Source organism: Peromyscus maniculatus, chromosome 14 (genome assembly GCF_049852395.1).
Source record: "Peromyscus maniculatus bairdii isolate BWxNUB_F1_BW_parent chromosome 14, HU_Pman_BW_mat_3.1, whole genome shotgun sequence".
Classification (NCBI taxonomy): domain Eukaryota; kingdom Metazoa; phylum Chordata; class Mammalia; order Rodentia; family Cricetidae; genus Peromyscus; species Peromyscus maniculatus.
In genome coordinates, this window is record NC_134865.1 from 89595669 (window position 1) to 89618727 (window position 23059).

General features: G+C 40.0%; 1 protein-coding gene across 5 annotated transcripts in view; it reads left to right on the top strand.

Annotated features, from left to right (window-relative positions):
• The window catches only part of Rapgef5 (Rap guanine nucleotide exchange factor 5), a 237618-nt gene that overhangs the window by 183527 nt on the left and 31032 nt on the right, over positions 1-23059 (top strand). For all 5 annotated transcript variants that reach the window (XM_076551566.1, XM_076551568.1, XM_076551570.1 and 2 more), the window contains 7 exons: positions 6098-6176; positions 10692-10836; positions 11991-12088; positions 14808-14838; positions 15735-15813; positions 17985-18134; positions 21880-21977. In XM_076551566.1, the coding sequence (XP_076407681.1) occupies positions 6098-6176; positions 10692-10836; positions 11991-12088; positions 14808-14838; positions 15735-15813; positions 17985-18134; positions 21880-21977 (680 nt within the window). The remainder of the gene's footprint in view (positions 1-6097; positions 6177-10691; positions 10837-11990; positions 12089-14807; positions 14839-15734; positions 15814-17984; positions 18135-21879; positions 21978-23059) is intronic.

Below are 23059 nucleotides of genomic sequence, written 5' to 3' on the forward strand. Positions count from 1 at the left end.
GAGACTCAAAAGAGATTTCTGTTGCCAAAGTAAACTGGTTGCAGTTAACATGAAAATGGAAAACTATTCTCTTTGATACATAAAAGAAAATGTATTCATATAAAATCAAATCAAAGTAGGTAATTGATTTATATGCCTTAATATTTTATTTATTTATTTATTTATTTATTTATTTATTTATTTATTTATTTATTTATTATGTATACAGTGTTCTGCCTGCATGTATGCCTGCCAGAAGAGGGCATCAGATCTCATTACGGATGGCTATGAGCCACCATGTGGGTGCTGGGAATTGAACTCTGGACCTCTGGAAGAGCAGCCAGTACCCTTAAACTCTGTGCCATCTCTCCAGCCCAAAATTTTGTTTTTTAATTGAACATTTTTCCATACTATATATTTTGACAATATTCTCTTCTCCAGTTTTTTCCCAGTTCCTCTGTACCTCCCTACCCACCCAACTTTATGTTCTTTTTTTCTCTCTTTCAGAATGTGCGCGCGCGCGCGCGCGCGCACACACACACACACACACACACACACACAAATAAATCAAACAAGCAAAAGACCAGTAAGAAACAAAAATTGCCCAAACAAGGCAAAATGAAAGAAAAAGTCCACAAAAAAATGCCATTGAGGTTTTTTGTTTTGGTCAACTATACCTGGGCATAGGACGTATCCTGAAGTTTGGTTTCTGTACCCAGTAAGACTCCACTGGAGAAAACTGAATTTTCCTTTGCCATCTGGTATCAGTTGCAAATAGCTTCTTGTGTACGGATGGGACCCCATGTCCACGTCCCTTCCTCAGTGCTGTGAGACCCTGGTTGGCTTGAACCGGTGCATTCCCTGTGCAGTCACACGTGCATCAGTCCTGTTGTGTCCTAAAGACGCTGTTTCCCTGGAGTTGTCCGTCACTCCGGCTCTTAGAATCCTTTGCGTCTTCTTCCACGTAGCTCACTGAGCCTTGAGGAAAGGGCCGGTTGACAATGTTCCGTTTAGGACCGATCTTCTCAGGTCTCTCAGGCTCTGCACCGTGTTAATGTCTGTCTACTGTGAGAACACGCCCCTCTGATGAGGGCTGCACGGTCACTGACCTTAGGCATAGCAGTGCATCATTAGGTGGCATTTTATTGTCACATCTACTTCTTTAGCGGAATAATAGTAGTAGTTTTTCACCTAGGCCCACGACCTCTCCAGTCTCAGAGTTTTGGCCACCTTTTCAATGTCAGGAATGGGGTTCTTTTGTTTATTTGTTTTATTTTATTTATTGGGGGGTGGCAGTTTTTGTTGGTGTTGTTTTGTTTTGTTTTGTTTTTTGAGACAGTATCTTACTACATAGTCTTAGCTGTCCTGGAACTCTCTATGTAGATCAGTCTGGCCTTAAGCTCATAGAGGGCTGCCTGCCTCTGCCTCCTGAGTGCCCAGCTGTACCTTAATTTTTTTTGGGTTTTTTTTTTTTTTTTTTTCCGAGACAGGGTTTCTCTGTGTAGCTTTGCGCCTTTCCTGGAGCTCACTTGGTAGCCCAGGCTGGCCTCGAACTCACAGAGATCCGCCTGCCTCTGCCTCCCAAGTGCTGGGATCAAAGGCGTGCGCCATCACGCCCGGCTCTGTACCTTAATTTTTAAAATATAGTAGTCCGTGATAGGAAAAGCTCTGTGTCATATCAGCAAACCTAATCATAGACCTGGATTTTAGAGCCTTCTGTGGACTTGAGCTGCATATTTATCAAGTTACGTGGTACTTAAAGCCAGAATTCTTTTTGCTTCCAGTGTTAATGATTATTCGAATGTAACTTTTATGCTATGAAAGGAAAGTTAAAGAATTAGCTGGGTGTGGTAGTGAATGTCAGTAGATCCTAGTGCTCGGGAGGTTGCAGTAGGAGATCAGGGCTAGGGTTCTTTCTTCCACAGGTAACTTGAGTTTGACACCAGCCTGGGCCATGTGAGACCCTGTCTCAAAATACAAACAACCACAAAGTCCAAAAGCTGCCTTAGAGGTGCACTTTTGAGGAACGAGGGATGTGGAGGACATACTTAGCATGCACGAGGCCCTAGATTCAGTCCCCAGCACCTAACCTAACAAAAGCATGTTTTGTTCTGGTAGAGGGTAGAGGATATTCCCAAAGTCTGATGAGGAGCCAAGAATTTAGGATTAAATTTAATGACTCAAATTCTAAAAAACAGGGTGGATTTTTTTGTATATTAATACCTAGGAATTCATAGATTTAGAAATCAAAATGAATACATCTCTTTATCAGAATGTGAGTATATAAATTTGTTTAAATGAAAGATGCTTTTATAAATACAAAAGTGCTTTTCTGTCTACATTCTTAAATTACTATTAATTAAGCACTATGTAATAGAATAGATAATCACTGTGCTTTAATATGGATGCTGGCAGATTTGCTAGTCTTTCTAAGTAGCTATTGTTGGCTAATAGTCTTTGGGGAATCATTCATACAGCCATTGTGGCTCTAAAAAAAACCTCTAAATACCAGTGAGACAGACATTTTTGAAGCATGGATGATATAAAATAAAATGCACTTTTATTTGAAGTGCATCATTTTGATTATAGTTTTGTTCATATCACTCAACTACATTCACAATCTTTGCAGCAGAATAAAGGGACGCTTGTTCTGTGAAGGAAAATTTTCAGAGCAATACAGTAGCTTAAAAAAAGGAATCTGATCTATTTACTGGGATTTATAACTGTTCTGTCCATTAGAATTTTATCTGGAGATGTTTCTATGTGGCCTTATTGTTTTTATTTTAATTAATATTTCTATGACAGATAATTAGGTAAAAGCTGTTGAATATTAAATATGGTCGTAGCTTAGGGGGAAATAATCATTTCTGGGTCAAAGCTTTTCACAAAATATTGTGATATGTGAGCTGATTAATTGAATTGAATGCCAAGTGGGTTACCACCATCCACCCAGACTCTCACAGTTACTCAGTTCATTATCTGAGGTTGTTCGGCATGGAATGGCTGCTTATGTCAAAGTTAATAGTGTTCTTTTTAATTTTAGCTACTAATGGAGTAAATCTTGATTAGAAAATAGTTCCTACCTCATTAGATCCAGCTGAGTGTAAGAATATCTCAATCTGTCTGTCACATGAAGCCTTTTTCTTGAAAAAAAAAAATTGAGTTAGCCAAGCGGCGATAGTACATGCCTTTAATCCCAGCACTTAGGAAGCAGAGGCAGGCAGATCTCTGTGAGTTCAAGGCTAGCCTGGTCTACAGAGTGAGTTCCAGGAGAGCCAAGTCTACACAGAGAAACCCTGTCTCAAAAAACAACAAAAACAAACAAACAACAAACAAAAGGGTAACAGCAAGTTGGGCCAATGATTTGCTAGCATGTTGCAGTGTGACAGAACATTGGAAATCTGGACTTACAGTGAATTTTAGGTGCTGTTTGTCATATTAGTTGTTTTGATAAAGAACACTATGGCTTATAAAAAAAAGTCTTCCCTTTAGTGCTGGGGATTGAACTTAGGACTCTGTATAAATATTATAAATATTTTTTGTTAAGAAGTCCAGTATAGTCTTTATTAATTAGTACCTTGGCTCATTTTAATAGCTTCTTGGGATTTGAAGGCAGACTCTGCCTGGGAAGGTGGCTCTGTGGGGAACGGCGCTTGCTACCCACGTGTGTAGGTCTAAGCAAGAATCCCCAGTATCCATGTGAAAGCCAGGCTTAGCTGTGTGTGGACCCGTAACCCCAGCACTGAGGACAGTACCTCGGTCACTGTTCTGCTGCCGTGACATCACACCACGACCACAGCAACTCTCGTAGAAGAAAGCATATTGTTGGGGCTGGCTTACAGTTTCAGAAGTTTAGTTTGTTATCATCATAGTAGAGAACACAGTGGCACACAGGCAGACGTGGTCCTATCCTAGAGAAATAGCTGAGAGTTCTTTATTGGGATCCACAGCAGCAGGAACAGAAAGAACCACTAGGCATGGCTTGGGCCTTTGAAACCTCAAAGCCCACCCCCAGTGACACACTTCTTTCAACAAAGCCACGCCTCTTAATCCTTCTCAAGCAGTACCACTCCCTGATAATTAACCATTCAAATATGTGAGCCTGTGGGGGCCGTCCTGATTCAAACCACCACAGGCAGAGGAGACAGGACTGATGCTGCTGGCTGCCACCCTAGCTCCAGATTCAGCAAGAGACACTGTCTCAAGGGAATAAGGTGGAGAATGATAAAGTAGAACATCTGATGTTTTTCTCTGACCTCTGCAGGCATACACACACACATACACACACCACACACGCATCCCACTTGTACACACACACACATGTACACATATACATACACCACACACACTCACACAACCTTTTGAATATTATTGTCCGCAACCATTGCCTAATGTAGATTAGAATTACCTTACCATTCTGTAACCGAGTCAAAACTGGAAACAACCCTGTGGCTGATAAAGAACTATAGATGTCATTTTATTAGAGTGGGATTTGTGTTTGTAAATACAGCCTTGCTCTTTGCATTCATCATTTGCTTTTTTTTTTTTTTTTTTTTTTTTTTTTTGCTTTTCTTTCAAGAGCAAATGTAGCTAGTTGTATGTAACTAAATTCTGGAATTTTTCTTTTGTTCAGTCTTCACAGAGCTATGTAGTAGACAACTAGTCATACCTAGGCATTTATTAAAGTATAGATCTTGGACAGCATAACCTATTCACTGTCTTAGCTCAACCTTCTCTAATGAAGGCTGGGAGGCTCAAGATCAAGGCACTGCCTGAGTCAGTGTCGGAGGAGGGCTTGACCCCTGCTCAGTTTGTCTCACTGTGCTCTCACATAGCAGACACAGGAAACAGGCACTCCAGACCCCTAAAAGGTCACTCACCCCATTTATAAAGGATACACCCTCTAGACTCCATACAGTCCTAATTACATGTCAAATATTCCACCTTCCAATTCTATCATGTTAAGGGGTAGGTTTCAGTTTATGAAGCTGGAGGAGGTATCAGTCTTCAATCTGTGATAATACATAATTTCATTACTTTCATAGTTTATTAGTCTTTCATACAACTAAAAATGTTCTGTTCACAATGTAAAAGATAAAGAAATTAAAACATGTTGTAAAATGAATGTTAAAGAGACTAGGCAGAGAGACTTATGTGACGCTCCTTTGCATTTTATGTATGATTTCTCTTGCTTTGGAAATTGTGTTGGGGGTCAGAGTTTTCAGCCCCATATCACATATCAACTTTAAAAAAAAAAAAAAAAAAAAACTCCCAAAAGAGGGATATTAGGAGGTTTTAGGATGGGGGACACAGGAAGTAGGGGAACAAAATGAACAAAGTGCAATGACTGGTTTGTATAACAATGTCACACTGAAACCTATTATTTTGTACATTAACAAAAAATGGAATTAGGAAGAAGTGTTTTTTTTTTTTTTTTTTTTTGTTGTTGTTGTTTTTTAGGCTAAAATTTTAGGTTCCTGATTTTTACTGGAGTTGGGTCAGTCTCTCTTCACCATAGTAAGGAAATCCTAAATCCCTTTCCCAACTTTCTTTTTCTGTGGTATTGATACAAACTTAAGGCCTCATGGGTACTAGGCAAGCACTTTATCTACCATTGAACCAACTCCTAACAGATGTGTTGGAAAGGCAAAGGTGAATGGCCTTGGGACCTGGTGTGTGTGTTGTGGGTTTTCTTATCCTTATTCTTGCCCTAAATGAAAACGAATGGCTTTGTAAAGTCTTGCTGTATCAGAACATGAAGGCTTCACTTTCTGTACAACTGGGGTATATACTCAGAAGGCTTAGCAACTTCATATTTTAAAACACATTATTTATGCGCTGGTTTTTCATAAACACCTCTACTCTCAAATATAAGGAATCTCTTAGTAAATGGAATAATAATCACATATTGAGAAAACTTTGTCAGAAGGAAGAAGACTTGAATGTTTGAAGCATTCCATGTAAAGAATTTCTCAAAGTTTATCTTTAATAAATAGTGCATTTATTGGTAGAGTTTCACTCTCGTCCCCGCCAGTCATCATGTTCCTGCAATGGACACTACTCAGGTACCTTTTGGTCCTGTCTTTGCTCACACTGTGTTTGTTTTCTTCCCTTGCAGAGACGCTCCTTGATGACTTCCTTCTCACGTATACAGTATTCATGACAACTGATGACCTGTGCCAGGCGCTGTTAAGACAATATCCTTCATTAACTTCAGGATGCTGTGCAGGCTTCCTCTCAGGCAGACTCCCCGCATTACCACTAACTGCCTTTCTTAATTTACTCAACCCCCAGTGAAGTGTGGGTGTATTAAATATTAATGTAGTGATATCCGAGGTGAAGATGAGATGAGACAGGACACACAGGGGTAGCGGGGAGTGCAGGGCTGCTGTCTTCCCATTCTGTGCTGTGGGCAAAGTGTTCTGTTTATATCATGTTTGCTTTGTATCTGCTTCTCGTGGTTGCTTAGGGAGCTGGAAGTAAGCTCGCCTTCCAGGTAAATCCAAGTGAACAGGTCACGTAGATCAACAATAACAAACAGTAAGTATTTTTATTGGAGAATCAGCAATTTAGAGTTAAACCTCTTGTGTATCCACCCCACCCGTGTGTGTGTGTGTGTGTGTGTGTGTGTGTGTGTGTGTGTGTGTGTGTGTGTGTGTGTGTGATGTCATATTCCTGGGAAAGCATCCCTGGACACCCAAGCTGTTCTTCCCCATAGGAAATTACTCTCACCCCTGGATGCAATTGTCATCTTTTTGGAGTGTTTTCACTCACTGCATACTTTCCTCAAGTGCCAGATGGGATTAGAAGGTTAATCGCCAGCTAAGAAAGCCTTAAAGTTTTACTCAGTAACCAGAGAGATGCTGTATTAAAGGCCATAAGCCCACATAAACTGACGAGAAGTATCCACCAGGGCTTCTTGCCTCACCGTGCTTAGAGAAGATGCCTCAAAAGCAATTAAGTATTTAATAAGTTAATTTAGTTAATTAATTTTATTGCTAATAGTAATAAAATTAGTTATAGCCTTTTAAGCATTTAAGAAAAAAAACTTTACTGCTTTTATTAAACCAAACTAGAGATTCCATTTCAATCTACACAAAATGTTTAGGAAAATAGAAAGCCAAAGATTTTATTAAATCTAGTGATAATGGCCATTTAAGATTCTTTTCCTGTTAAATGATTGTTATATGTCTCCCTACTACACTGCATTTAACCACATAAAAGAATACTTTAAAACTCCATAAAGTGTTTAAAATAAAATATCTCTTAAAAAAGATATGACTAAGTCTGGTCTACAGAGCGAGTTCCAGGACAGCCAAGGCTGCATAGAGAAACCCTGTCTCGAGAAAACACAGACAAAAAAATTTGACTAACCCAGACTTGGTGTCACATAACCGTAATCCCAGCATTCAGAAGGCTGAGTCGGGGAGATCACTGGTTCAGGTCCAGTTGGGCCTGGACACCTGTCTCAGAAGGAAGGCGGGGCTCAGAGGTAGTTCAGTAAAGCTTGAGAATCTGAGTTTAGTCTCCAGAGCCAAGGCAAATGTGCTAAGCACAGCGGCGGGAGCTTGAATCCTGGTGCTAGGGAGGTGGAGACAGGCAGAGCTCACTAGCCAGAGAGTGGAGCCTGGTGGCAGGTCACAGCCTTGTGAAAGACCCCGCCTCAAAAAAAATGGTAGGTATTGCCCAATGAATGTCATTCATGGTTGACCTCTAAACTCACCTCCAGGAGCACACGCGTGAACCTGCACATACACACAAACACGTGTCCACACACAAAACCAGAAGTATTTATATAGATATAGATATATGTCTGAACTAGAAATAACATATATTATACATGTGAACAGTTTTGGAGCTTTACTGACGCCTCTGACTAAGCAAAACTATAGATACTTTGACATTTTCTAAAAACTGACTCGTAAAACTGATCTTAAAATGTTAGTTTTTGAATTTGAAAATTTTCAACAATATACAGATTTTTCTCACAGTTTCCAAGTGGAGTGCTGTTTAAAACAAATCAGCAATTATTATAAGTTTTTAAATTTCTCCTTCAGATGTATTTTGGGGAAAAAAAATCTGTGACCAACCTTCATCTACATTTTAATGCTTACCTACTCTAATGCGGTCAGTGCCCATTAACTATAAGAATTATGTCCTATAGCAAATTATATATGCCTTCAAACAGCTGTCTTCAGCTATGATCCTACTGTTATTTTTATTACCACTTAATAATTTAGTGCCCCTGCAGATGTTTCCAAAGAATGTCTGAGGGTCTCCTTGGGTATTAGTGTTTTTCATTCGTTAAGTAGGACATTCTATACAAAATTTTAGTTATTTCTGCAACCTTCTCATTATTAAAGTCCCCAAATGGAAAACATTTTAAACCACACGTCTTTTTGCATGACTGCTTTTGTTTCTTGCCATCTGTGAAATCACACAAATCACAATCAAAGCTATGACATCCATGTTTAATAACAAGCCATTCTGCTCCTGTCTTCATGAAGACGCCTGTTACATTCCACTACCAAAGAATGATCCAGGTCATTTTTGTTTGTTTGTTTTTCCCCATGATTTTTAAACACTGTTTATAGATTGGAACCATTTTACAGTGCTTGGATATTTTATATGGATATTTTTATTGTAATAGGATCAAATGGCTTTTGGCTTTTATCATAGTAAAGCACATTGTTTAAGCTTATAGCCAGGGCCAGCTAATATTCAGTGCATTACAAAGACCCTGTGGCTCACCCAGTGCCCTTCCCCCACCACTGCATTTATAAATCAGTATAATTAAGCCTGAGCAAAATATAAAAGAGCCTATACCCCAGTACAGTGAAGCATAAGAACAAATGCAAATTTAATCAGTAAGTATTCTAAAAGATATTGCAGAAGAGAGAGATGGCTCAGCAATTAAGAGCACTGACTGATGTTCCAGAGGACCCGGGTTCAATTCCCAGGCCGTCCAGTGTCCGATCACACCAGGATTTAAAAAAAAAAAAGATAGATACATATATTTCAGGGAACATGAAGTATTAATAATGATAAATTGAGAATAATAATTGAATACTCACAGTCCTGAAATTGCTTTATTATGCTGATGTGTGGCTGTGGGACTTAATATGACTAGAAGAGATCGAAGTTGTTGGTGTTTCTCAGCTGGCTACATCCTCCTCCTTGCTAGCCATTGTTGGAAAAGAACACATGTGCAAACAGACATGGCGTATAATTAACCTTTTCAGTTGCTTTTCAAGAGAAAAACTAAAAGAAATAGGCACTTTAACAGGCAATTTTTGTTTGTGTGCATGGCTGACTTTAAAAGTGGCCACAGTGTTTTCTCCCAAGTTAGGGAGAAAGTGACCGAGTCATGTTTTTACGCATTACAGAGTCTGTGAATAGCCCTTTCTGTTTTGCAGCTGTCCATCGGCGTTAACAGATACACGGTCTCGATGAACCATCTCCCAATGCTTTCTGTGTCCTGTTAGACTTTCAACACAATCAGGATCGTCAGGGGCTGGGAATGGTGGTGAGATGCGCACCTGTAATCTCAGTTCTTGGGAGGTGGAGACCAGAGGATGAAAAGTTGAGGCCAGCCTGTGCTACAAGAGACTTTGTCCTGAAACAAAAAGAAAAAAAGAAGGAATGAGGAAAGAAAAACAGAGATGATCATTTTGAGGGAACAGAGAGTAGATGAGCTTAGACAGTGCTGAGCCTAGTCTCATTCCTAGCCATCCAAGCTTGCTACTTTGAAGCTATTTTAATAATTACTTAACACATGGTCATTATACATAAATTAGGAAATGATAATTAGTAAAATGCCTCAGATATTCTCAAATCTTGCTGCATTGAAAAGCCACTGTTATCATCTATATGTCTTTCTAACTAATTAAAATATTCATAGAAGAATTGTTAAAATAGTCATATAAGCATTATTAACCCAAGTAGAAAATGCTGTTGTTTTCTTGATTTTTGTGCTCAACAAAGTACTGTGAATGTTCATTTCCATATATGTATTGACCCCATTTTTATGGCTTCAGAGTCATTTATTTAACGAACATCCAATCATTAATTTAGCTGACTTCTTGCTGGAGCACTTGGCTGTCCCTGGTGTGTTTTAAATTTACTCTAACGAAGGTGACAATCAGCAACCCTTTCTACCGGCGTCCTTGCTCATTCATCTGGTTCTTCCTTCATGTAAATTCTCATTTGAATCAGCTCACAAATTGTGTTCCAGACAGCTGTGCTCATCTGGAACAACTTTAGAAGCTACTGGTTTTATAAAATATAAATTTCTGAAGATCAAAGATTCCCTGGCTTCCTTCTGATGTGCCTCATCGAAATAGTATTCACCTGTGTAGTGAGATGGCATCTTCTTTGGAAGCTGCTCTTGATATCTGTGGGCCACCTCGTGTGGCTTTGAACTGACATTAATCCCACGCTGCCCCTGGGACTCGTCAGCAGCTGCAGTGTGAGGTCCAGCCCTCAGCTGCATGGCCTCCCGCTGGGGATGCTTCCGTCTGTTTCTGGGTTTGCTTTCATGCTTTTCACAGCACACCCTCTGCTCTCCCTGCTCGGGTTCTGTTCTTTCACCTTTATATGGTTCTAAATTCTTTGGAAATTACGCTTTAGCCTATTTTGTAAAAACTAGACCAAATGGGCCTTTTCACATTTTGTATTTCAACAACACAGTGTTCTTTCTTAACCGTTTGCACCTATTCTGCTAAGAAGTATCAAGGGGAAGAAGAAAACTCAGATGTCCCTTGTCGGAAGCGTAAGGTCTTACATCTGGTTTCGCAGTGGATTGCTCTGTACAAAGACTGGCTACACGAAGATGAGCATTCAAAAATGTTTCTAAAGGTATTCCAACACTTTCGGGTATTTTGATGCCAAGTGATTGGTTTTATTTTCAGCTATATGCCTCAAAAAAAAAATCTCATTTTTAGTCATTCAATTTTTGTATGTCAAATTCAGTGAAAGTATAAATTTATTATGACTTCCAAGACCTGTCAATCTATTTAAATAGGAACTTATTTTTTAAATTTTAAATATATTATGAAAAACAATGTGTGAAAATCTTTGTATGCACTAATTTTGGATGATATATTTAAATAATGAGAATTTTTTATTGCAAATTAAATAAATATGATAAACCATAATATACTTTAAAATTTAATGTTAGATTTATGATAATGTTAAAACTAACAACACCTATATAGGCAAACAATACTTAGATAAACATTTAAATATCATCTTAATCATATGTATATTATATCATGATATGAATTTTAAATACATGCTGTATTGGAGAATTATATTTGAGAATAGATATTTGACAATAAACTTTGAAATAGTAACAATCTGAAAGACACTAACCTAGATAAATCAACTTGTCTAAATATTAATAGTTTACAATGTGTATTTACCATGGACAGGTCTCTGGAACAGAGAGTTTAACTTATTTGACCACTGTATTGGATGTGCAAATCAGTACAAAGAAATTACCAAGAAGTCTGCTTTAGAACAGATAAATACCTAAACTAATCCTGCCTGTCATAGAGGAAGTGGCATTGAACATAACATTCACCTAGCCATCCCTCTGCCTTAACTCAGGTTATTTTTCAAACCCACTGGTTATTTTAATGAATATGTTTTCCTCCCAGGTGTTCTGTTTTGATATCTAAACTACTCATGGAAATCTCTCGTAGCCAACTAAGAGATCTGTTTCCAGCATCCCAGACAGGCATCCTTGAAAAGCAGCCTCAGAGCAGTGCCAGGTGGTTAAGTGGCTAACATGAAACTCCTACCTAGTCCTGAATCCCACCTACTTCCTGGAATGAGATAGCCATTACCTGAGCCTTTTATTTTGGTGGTGGTGCTGGGATTGAACTCGAGCTCTGCACATACTAAACGTGTACTGCCACTGAGCTCTGGCTGGCCTTGTCTCCATCTTAGTCCTTACAGAACAGACCGTAAATCTAATGATGCGTTTCCTGTCTCCACCCCCTCCCCAGACCATATACAGGAATGTGCTGGATGACGTCTATGAATACCCAATTCTTGAGAAAGAATTGAAAGAATTTCAGAAGATACTTGGGATGCACCGCCGTCAGTAAGTATTTAGCTTTCCTCCTAGCAGTTAGTGAATACAATAGCAAATGTAAAAGTTTAGGCTGTCATGTACATAAAGTGAATGTTTTTTAACATCTTAACCCCAGATTTATCTTGATTACTTAATATTTCTAGTAGTAAATTGAGTGTTTTTATTTTTTATAAATAAAAATAAAAGAACATTAGTCATACTCATTGACTTTTTTTTAAGTTTTCTATGATAAAAGCAGACTGGGCCATGAGTACAGTCTGAGTACATAAAAACAGTGTTCCTTTATTTTAAGTCACATATTTAGCTTATTATTTAGGGGCTCAGTGCAATCTCTGTGGAATAGGGAAGGAAAGATTTATAAATAGGTTCCAGTGAGTCACAGAGCATTTCATAGACTCAATGTTATGAGATCCCTGAAGTTTCCTTATCTTTTTAGAAAGATTGGAGAAAGCCAATTTCTCAAGTGACTGTTGGCATGCCCAAGTGTCCCATAAGTAGCACTCATAAATCTTTCAGATTGCCAACACCTGGCTTTGCTGGGTTTTAACTGCTTCTCTATTAATTTTGGTAAATGAAAATACTGAGTCATTATTCAGTTCCAAGGTACAGTCTTTGCCAAATTTATCCAATTTGTAGTGTGGTTGCTTATTTTTAGTAGCATGAAGCAAGTACACCATCAAGTTGAAGATGCTTTTAAAACTTCAGCAACAGTGAGTTCATGTCTCAAGAAATACAAGTTCAGGCCTTTGAGATAACTGGTTTAAGATTTAAAGCCTGAGTTACCTGTAGTAAAGAGGCCTCCATTATAATTAAAAGATGTATATAGGGCAATCTCAGTGGCAAACAGACCATGCATAAACCTTTGTTTCAGTTGTCAGAATTGCACGTTTAGAAATTGGGTGCAAGGTAGACAATATTTTAGAAATGACTGCTACAAACTGTGGTGATCACAGTCTGCGTCATATGAATATATGAATAACAATATTGATGTGAAAGTATAATCAGTAAATGAAACAGAAAAGGAAAAAAGATAAACGTTATGACAAAATAGTCTCTCCTTTGGATGTGGCTCTGTACTATAAGACAGAACTGTAACAGTTGGGAAACCTTGATGCCTGGTTTAATACACTTAAATACATTAATCGTATCACTGAAATCTAGTACATCCCATTAAAACTTTACATTATAATGGAACATAGTAAGTTGAAATGAGAAAACTGTATTAAGATATGGTTGGGCTGGAGGTGTGGCTCAGGATTAGCAAACTCAAGCTATGGGTCGTCTCCCACAACACAAGCACACGGAGAAGAGTTGAGGGGCCTTGCTTCTTTGGAATAAGACTATGGAATGTCTTTACATTTTAGGATGAGGCTTGGGCCCCAGTGTTATATGCACTATACTTCCTGAGAATTCAGTGGGTATCTGTAATTAATAGTTCCCCTGTGGTGTTGGAAAACAGCCAGTGCAGCTAGCTTTAAGAGTGGAGATGGCCTTCAGAGGCACAAAGTGATATTCAGTGATCAGTGAGGCACCTGTCATACTGGAAAATGTTCTCAATTCCGCTTCACAGAACAATCCAGAGGTGATGCTAAGCTACTTAGCGATCTAGAAAGTGATTTCACCCCAAATCTATTACTATATGACAATGTGTTTCTTGTTAATACCTATTACCATTCAAATAGGGCTGGGAGAGAAAGAATGTGCATGCCATTTATTGATGTAGACTGTTTCTTCAGGCTGACAAGTCCAGTTTTCCTTCTCTACTTTCTGCAGGCAGAAAGCACAATGCATGTGTCCAATAGGTAGCATTTTTTCCCTTAGTTCATTTGAAACTTGGAGTGAGATGTCAGATATGTTGTACATAGTAGATTAATGACTAGTGTGTTTTATCTTTTTGTTTTGTTTTTGAGATAGGGTCTTACTCTGTGGCCCAGACTGGAACTTGCCATGTAGTCCAGGCAGACCACCATCTTGCCTCTGCTCAGCCTCCTGGGTGTAGGGATTATAGACATGTACCACTATACCAGCACTGTTTTGCCGTTTCATTTTTTTATTTTAATGACATTCATTTATTTATTTGGGTGTGTGTATGGCATGGTATTCTAGTTTGAGTCTCTGTTGCTGTAATAAAACACTAACCAAAAAAAAAAAAAAATATATATATATATATATATATATATATATATATATATATATATATATGAGGAAAGTCTTATTTGGCTTAAGATTGCAGTCCATCATCAAGGAAAATCAAGGCAGGAACTAAAGTAGAGACCTGGAGGGACGCTGCTGACTGGCTTGTTCCCTGTGGCTTGCTCAGTTTGCTTTCTTCTACAACACAAGACTACTTGTCCCTAGCTGGCATCACCCACAGTGAGTTGGGCCTGTCCACATCAAACATTATAAAAACAAAAGCAAAAACAAAAATGCCCCACCAAAATGTCCACAGGCCAGGCTGGTGGAGGCAAATCCTCGTTTGCAGTTCCCTGTTCCCAAGTATCATATTGACAGGGAGGTCAGAAGACAGCTTTCAGAGTCAGACCTCTCATTTCACGGTGTAGATCTTGAGGGTGGAACTCCAATCGTCAGACTGGCATTTAGAACTTTTTCCTGTTTAACATCTCACTGGCTCTGTTTCGTCCTTTTTAAACAATGAAATTCTCTACAGTGTTCCTGAAAGTGAGTCTTTCTTCTGTACGAGTCTCATATCTTACCTTTTCCTTTGTAGCACTGTCGATGAATATTCACCACAAAAGAAGGTAGGTAAATGCTTTTATATCTGCAGTGGAGCGGGGAGGGGATCTGGCTTAGAGAGCTTGCCTTGCCTGACTTGGCATTTTCTTGTAATTAAAGTGAATACTGCCTCAGATCTAACAGGGTGGCATAGGGAAATCCAGGGATGCAGCTGGCCCACACTGTCCTTCCTTGCTGTGTTTCAGGCCTAATTGTATAGGACCCTTGACTTTTTTGACAATGGGCATATTTTGTGATGCATTTTAAAGTCTCAGAACTTCCCTGCTATTGCCAAACTGATGAAATTTTGAATTTTAAACTGCTCATATCCCTCTCTCTAAATCCAAGTAAGAGTCTTAATTGGAGGATTTTTCCTTACCCCAAGAGTCTTTTGAACTATTTCCCACTTTCAATGTGACAGAGACAGTAGCGAGTGTGTTGTGTTTTCACTGAACTTGATGAGGGGGAATGCAGGAGAGGGCATTGGTCGGTGTCTGGCAGAAGGTGGGTAACCGTAGTAACCAGAGGCAGGAGTGTGAAATGACTCCGCAAGGTTCTTCTGTGCAAACTGGAAAAGGCATGAGCTGGGGTTGCTTTAACTGTGTCTCAGAGCTTGTGCTGGGATGCAGAAAGTGTCTTCCTAAAGAATCGTGGGTGTTTGTGGGGTGTCCTCGGCACCAAATAGATCGAGGGGCTTGTTGCCTGCTGCTGGCCTTGGCCAACCTCCATGTGAAGGCTCAGAATCTTCCCATCCACATTTGTTAATTGAAGTAACTCCATCTTTATTTCTCTAAGATTAGATGGGTAGATTTTATATTTAAAAAAAAAAATTGGCTAGCTCTTTGGGAACATGTTGTAAACAGCTGTGACTTTCCAAAGGGCAAGGGGACGTTCATTCATTGTTCTTTCTCCCTTTTCACAGAATAAAGCCCTTTTCCACCAATTCAGTCTTAAGGAGAACTGGCCCCAGCACAGAGGAGCTGTGGCTGAAACAGAGGAAAGTGAGTATGTGTACACAAGAGGGCCACCATCCTCCTACAGGAACCCACTTGCCGGCAACTGTCATTTCTAGCCATTTTTCCTCTTGGACAAGAATGTTACTATCAAGTAGCATGGCTTTTCTTTCTCGGTTTGAGTGTTAGTTTTGTTAGACAATGCAGTGTTCTTTCAAAGACCAGGGATATTCTTAATTTGAGAAGCAAGAACAGAAATGTGTGCACAGAGCCCTCTCGCACTCTCCAAAATACGCTGGAAATTCAGCTTTTGCCTCCCCAAACCTTCCTTCCTGCTCTGGCTACCCATTGCCCATGGTTTGTGATTGACAAGCAGGGCCACCAAAGCCAGTGTGTAGGGACTTGGCTGAACCAGTCCCTGAGATTTAGAAGAGAAAACCTGTAGCAAATAATGAGAGGATGGGTGTGGAAAAATTCATCTGAGGCTGGTCTGTCACACACCCAGAATGTACTCAGTCAGTGATAGGACTCATGACATCCCTTGTGGGTGGAGGCATTCACCAAGTACACGAGGAAAGGCCTCATTAGCAACCTGAAGGTGCTGGTGTGTTTTCCATGAGACCATGTTATAGCAAAGCCTATGAGGTGGCAGAGGTTCCCTGTTTGGGCAGAGGTTGAGTCAACAGCAGGCTGAGAGACAGGAATTGAAATACCTGTGCTACTGTGAAGCTTTCCACTCACCTTTCTCCATGTGCTAAAATTCAAAGTGTCAATGTTTACTATTTGAAATAGAATGTCTTAATGACAAAAAACAAACAAACCTGTCCTGTGGCATTGTGTCTGATGCCTCCGGCAGAAAGGTTTCTGTTGTGTTGTGTTAACTGTCATCTGCCCCAAATGAAAGAGCAAATGCAATTACCTTACCTTCTAATTCGTTAATCGCTGACCTTCCTTGTCCATTTCTCTTATAATTTGATTGTGGAGTTTACTAAACCAAGCTTCAAAGAGGCTCAGCAAGGTCCCCAGCCTCTTCTTGTTCTTCAGTTTATTAAACAAGGATAAACTCAACTTCCATGTAGTAGTTTATAGCCTAGATCTTTACTCAAAATCTCCATTTTTCTATTGAGAGAGTCAAAGGAAGGACTGCCCCCCTTCTCTTTCTCAAGTTTGCTGACAAAATATAGAACAATAATTGGTTGAAAGCTATTGATCTGGTTGCACACTTTTCCAAAGCAAAGACTCGGTTGCCAAGTGTAGGGAGTGTGTGTGAGGCTCTGTGGTAGCAGCTCACACTCTGGCTTGCTGCCTTTGCATTTCTGGAAAACCATCCCTGAGTTTAATTTTGTGATACCATTTAAATAGCATACAAAATTTCCCTAAAAGCTGTAACCCCTGCTTATTTTTGAGAAACTATAGAGCAGAATATCTGAGCATATTGTTGTCCTGTTTAGTCTAAAGAAGCTAGCATTTGCATGCTAAAGGAAGCTGTTGTAAGAAGTAACGTGTCAGTGACTTTCATCACTACTAAAACTATCTACTAAGCAAATCATGAAGAAACTTTTTTCCAACATCTATTCATCCTGACAGGGATAATACCCTACTACTCATTAATAACACTGCAAACAGTAAAAGGAAGTTTTCAAAGGCTAGAAAGATTATGTCCATTTAAAAACTCATTGGCACCAGGATATGGGTCAGGGCTGGAGGCTCATTCTTAAAATGACTGAGAAAGCTGCACACAAAACCCAAGGCAAATGACAGACTTTCAGATAGACATCTGAGAATTCTAATAGCCAGTGTGCAGTTCTTGATTGGGCCACTGAGACTGTCCTGAAATGGAGTGTAAAATAAAAATTTATGCATTAGACATTTTAATATGCTGCTTTAGGAGATCTTAACAACTCTCAAGGAAGAGGTTCCAAAGTATGATCTGTAGAGCATGGCTTCCAGCGTGTTCTGGCCAGACAGTCTGTCACCAGCCCATGCTAATGTGACCCAGGGATCCCTTGCAGGACGGGAAGCCAGTCAACTGCTGCTCCTGCCTGGTCACTGCAAGCGTATGCCAACAGGCTAGACGCTCACATACTCATGTAGTCCTAAATGCATCTGGCTGCACACACTTTTCACGTCAGACAGCAAGATAGACACCTTGACTAGAAAAGTCGGGGACCTCGTGGTCACAATTCCCTGGTTACAAATTCTGCTTTTAACTCCCGCAGTTTTTTGCCATGTGTATATAACGGAGCACTCCTATGTCAGCGTGAGGGCGAAAGTTTCCAGTACAGCCCAGGAAATCCTGAAGGTGGTGGCTGAGAAGCTGCAGCGTGCCGAAGAGGATCTGGCTCTGGTGGCCATCATGTTCTCTGGAGGTAAATTATTTTCTGTCCTGCGAGATTAATCTTTCACTGGATCTCCACCAGGAGGAAGTTGACATTCTGTGGAGCAGGCATGCTGCCTCTCCTTTCTCAGCCTGCAGCTGGATGACCACAGTAGCAATATGAGGTGCCCACCACAGGTGTTTCCATGACAACAGTGGGGTAGTGCTGAGTACTGAATTTCCTCCCTTGCATCGAGGAGGGAGACAGTGCCAGTGTTTTGAAATGTATTAAAGAGCTTTTTGCATTTTTTAATCATTAGATAAGCCTTGTATTTTCATATTTAAATTAACTTCAGAAATTGTTAAAGGATTTAATTACTGTACAGGGAGGGGGTGGCCTTGAACTAGTCTTCTTGCTGGCTGAGAATTTAATATTTAGACTCCATTGGAAGACAGGACACTGTACAGTGAGCCACAGCTCACAGCCGAGCTCTCCCGGGTGCACGTGGTGAGCCGGGCCTTGTCACAGCTTCTGCTGTTGGGCCTTTTTGTCCTCCGAGGAAGCTTTATTGTCGGTCTTGACTAAGACCATGCAGATGACACTGTTGATGTGTGCAGCCTGGACAGACCCCTTGTCTCACTGGAGCCTGTCCGGTCGTAATGTCCCCGGCCTCCTTCTGGGCTTACCGTCTTCATTTACTATCTCATTAACCCTGAGGAAAATTGGAAGAAGGTGACCCAGCGAGCGTCAGCAGTGGAAAGTGGAAGACCCACATTAACTGATCAGCCAGCAGGCGTGGGGGGCGGGAAGCAGATACAAGGCATTCCTGTGTACCCTCAGTAACTGCTCTACAGGGAGAGAGGGACTCGGAATTTACGTGAGGTTAGAGCATTATGTAGCAGAGCGCTGCTGCTGCTACCTTCTTACTCACAGACTGGTCGGTCTGACAAGTCAGTCCATTACACAGGCAAAGAAAAAAAAGAAGCAAAGCCCTTCCCTGTAAGCCTCATGGAGCCCTTCCTTTCCTAGAACTCTCACTGCACAGCCTAGCAAAATGCCACCCAGGGTTGAGGGTGGAGCCCACTGGTAGAACAAAGGTCTTGCATGTAAGAGGTTCTGGGTTGAGTCCCCAGAAAAACCTCTAACCCCAAATTGTCTATGAGAAATAAAAGCAAAAATTTGCAAAGTATGTGAACCCCATGAACTTTAATGAGGACATGGTTTTTGGGGTGGGGGCGGTTGTTTGTTAAGAAGTAGAGATGGGAGCTGGAGAAATAGCTCAGCAAGAGCATCTGCTGCTCTTGCAGAGACCCCAAGTCCAGTTTCTAGCTTACAGCCATCTAAAACACCACATCTAGGGATTCTGACACCTTCTCTGGCCTCCTGAGGTATTACATGTACCTGGTACATTAACATGCATGCAAATAAACATTCATACACATAAAATTAGTAAAAATAAGTGAAATCTTAAAATGGAGAAATGAAATAGAGACAGTTTATTAAGAAAGGAAAATCATTCCCAATGATGGGAATGGCCAGTGATCTGGAGGAACACATGTCCTCAAAAGCTTTGAATTAATAATGTATATCAGGTAGATATATTAAATGTATCATATATTTTAAAAGATCAAATTATTAAATGATTATAAGCAATATTAAACTTCATCAAACCATAATTTGCCTCTCAAGATAGTGCTACTGCAGGAAACAATCACTGAGCCCCGGTTTAGAGAGAAGGTACAAGAAAAGATAGGCAGTCAAGTGAACTCCACAACACAATTGAGGCCCATGTCCCCTTAGGAGCAGACTCAAGCCAGCCCAGAACCATGCGAGAATCTGAAAACTAAAAAGGTGTCTTTTCTTACCACTGCATATCTACCAATGCCTGGGAACTGCCACTTTCATACTCTGTTAGTTTCTTCAGGGTGTGCAGGGATGTTCTGTTGTGTTCAGGTCCTTTGTCGTCACTAGAAATGACAGCTTATTCCAGATTGTCCGCATGTTTGGCAATGCGCCGTCATGTTCCATTCATTGAGTGGGTTTTGTTGGTTGGCTGGTTGGTTAGTCAGTTTTCCAGACTGGTCGGCAGTGTGGTGGTCTATAAAGAACTTCCTTGCCTGCATCTTACTGTCCTTTGAACAATAACGTTTGAATTGGGGGGGGGGGGGCAGGGCTTAAAATAGGCATTGCTCTAGTTACAGATCGTCTCGCAAATAATGTCTTACAAATAATGACATTACAAGTTACAGATCAGCTCACAAATAATGTCTTACAGATAATGACATTACAAATAACACCAAACAACCATGACCTGGGTTTTTTTTTGTTTTTGTTTTTGTTTTTTTCTTTTTGAGAAAAGTTTAAGGAATTTGTTGATGTTTCATGTTTTTTTCCCTAAAAAAAGCACCAACTGTTCTCGAAGCTGCAACAGATTTCTAGATATTTTGTGTCCAAGATGGTATCCTAGCAGCCTACCCATTTTTATTCAGAGGCTAAAATTTAGTCTTAATCTTTGATACTTTGGGAGCCAACTTGAAAGGACTTCAGGGCCCAACTGATTGGGACCATTTACCACTGTGTTAACAACCCACCACTGTAGTACTATTGATCACTATGATGCTGACCTATTGGGAATAGATTGGATGCTCATTTATGTGCTCTGTATTAACCAGAAATGTTCAAAACAAAATTTGGCATTTAAGCTGGTTAAGTTATCTAGAAGAAAGTGTGTTGTCTCCCATGCACACCAGGAACTAAAGTGCCACCCTGGGGGAAGTGGATTGTGTGGCTACAGAATAAATTCTACTGCCACTTTATTCTTGTGTGCACATTTAGTGTGGAGGAAGACATTTATCTCTGAAAAGAGGACTCAACCTGCAGGAAAACCTAGACACAAACATTTTGCAATAAGGAGATAAAATAGCCAATTCAAGAGCATCCAGCCTCACAATTAATGAGAAAGTAACCAAGAATCAGCCTTTTGACTTGTACATAAAGCAGACCATCCAGAAACTATAACAGGTGTTGTCTGGTAGACAAGTTTTACATCTAATTCTAGGGAGATATATTGATTTATTTCTGAAAAAGAGAATTGGTAAGCAGTTCAGCAGTTGGCATCGAAGGCTGTATACATATTCCTTTTCACCCAGTGATTTTATACTGGGAAGTCTCTTTAAAAAGTCCTATGTAAGCAGTAGGGATCTATGTGCAAGGATGTTGACTTCAGCAATACATGTTATGGCTGCTGTAAGAACTGTTTATCAAGATACTACGATGTACCAGGCCCTGTGCTAGAACTTAGCATATATTAATTTATATGACCAAAAAAAGGAAAGCATTAAGTGTTCAGCAGTAGAGGAATGACTAAATGATGGTATAATGGGCTGCTATATAACCAACTAAACATGACATATAAACAATAAGCAGGTAAGTGCTTATAGCGAAATCAAGCTATAAAACCATATGTAGGACTAATTACTAGTGTGAGTGTGTGAACAAGTGTGCACGCACTATAATAACTGCTGATATATGGACTCCTGCGGTTATTTTGGAGAGAGTGGACTATGAGTGAATTTTCCTATCTACCTTAAACTATCCTGTTTAGCTCTAGAGGACTGAACTCTGAGTGCTAGATGGTGATGTTCCTACCACCCCTGGCATTGTGTTAAAATGTGCAAAAATTAACTCACTCAAAGTCCATTTACATATTTTTAAATATTTTTCTTGGGTAGGTTTCACAGGCTTACTTGTGTTTCTAATTACTTTTTTCTTTCTTTCTTTTTTTTTTTTAATAAAGAAAAGCATGAAATTCAGCCAAATGACTTGGCCATTTCCAAATCCCTGGAGGCATCAGGTCGGATATTTGTCTACCGGAAAGATCTGGCAGACACTTTGGTAAGGACTTTTATGCTTGCACTTGAAACTCAAGTGTCAGACTCAATAATATTTTTATGCTTTATTATGAAAAACATTATTAAACTATTTCCTCTTCCAACCATGGGTAGGCTGCAAAGTGACATGTCTTTTGCAAATCAGAGACCTGACTGAACGAATTCTTCACCTTCCCTAAGACCAGTCTTGGTTTTTTTCTGTTATAAAGGATTCAAAATAGTGATTCCCTGTCCCATGGAATCTTGATTTAGTCTCTTCTTTCTTTGCGGGGAGCTATAATGGCACAGGGCTAAGAAATATTCCCAGGTGGATATAGAGGGGAAGAGCCTGTCCTCTAGAATGTTCCGTTTCCTTAAAGAAAAGTGAATTTTCACTCTTCCCTACATGAGATGAATTGGTAACAATAACAGATGCCCTGAAGAGTAAGATTTTGAAAAAAAATGTAAATAGTCTTGCCCTCAAGGTTATTCTTGGTGTAAATTTTGAGACTAGTTATGACTAAGGGGACAGCATAGGTATCTCCCAGCACTTCTTGCCTAAGAAAGAAAATAGTCTAAAATGCAGATATTGTAGGTTCTTTATAAGAAGAACCCACACTCTAGCTGTCCACCATGTCCTTCTCTCTCAGCCACATAGCCACCTGATATAATTCCCCCAGGACTTGCTTATACAGGGCCTCTCAGAGAGTCTTAGGTAGCCGTGAGTGGTGTCCCAGTGGAATAAATGGGTGCCGTGAGCTATGTTCTAAAAGGACAGAGACTCCATCCTGCCATCCAGTGTTTTCTACACCAGCTTTGGACACCACTGCACATGTCCTTGTGGGAAGCAGGTTTAGGATTTCCATCTTCACAGACAGCAGTTGGGGAAGACTAACACATGTGTCTGCTCACTGTACCCACTAACACTGTCACACAGATTAACAGACCTTCCTCAAAATCAAACCGTACAGCCTGGAGGAGTGGAATAGAGAAATACAAAATGCTGCCTGGCCAGGGCCGTGGACAGCCTTGAATAACCAAATAGTAACCAAACTGTGCTTAGGGGCCAATTTGAGGGAGAATACAAGGGAAAAAAGCCCAAGTTAA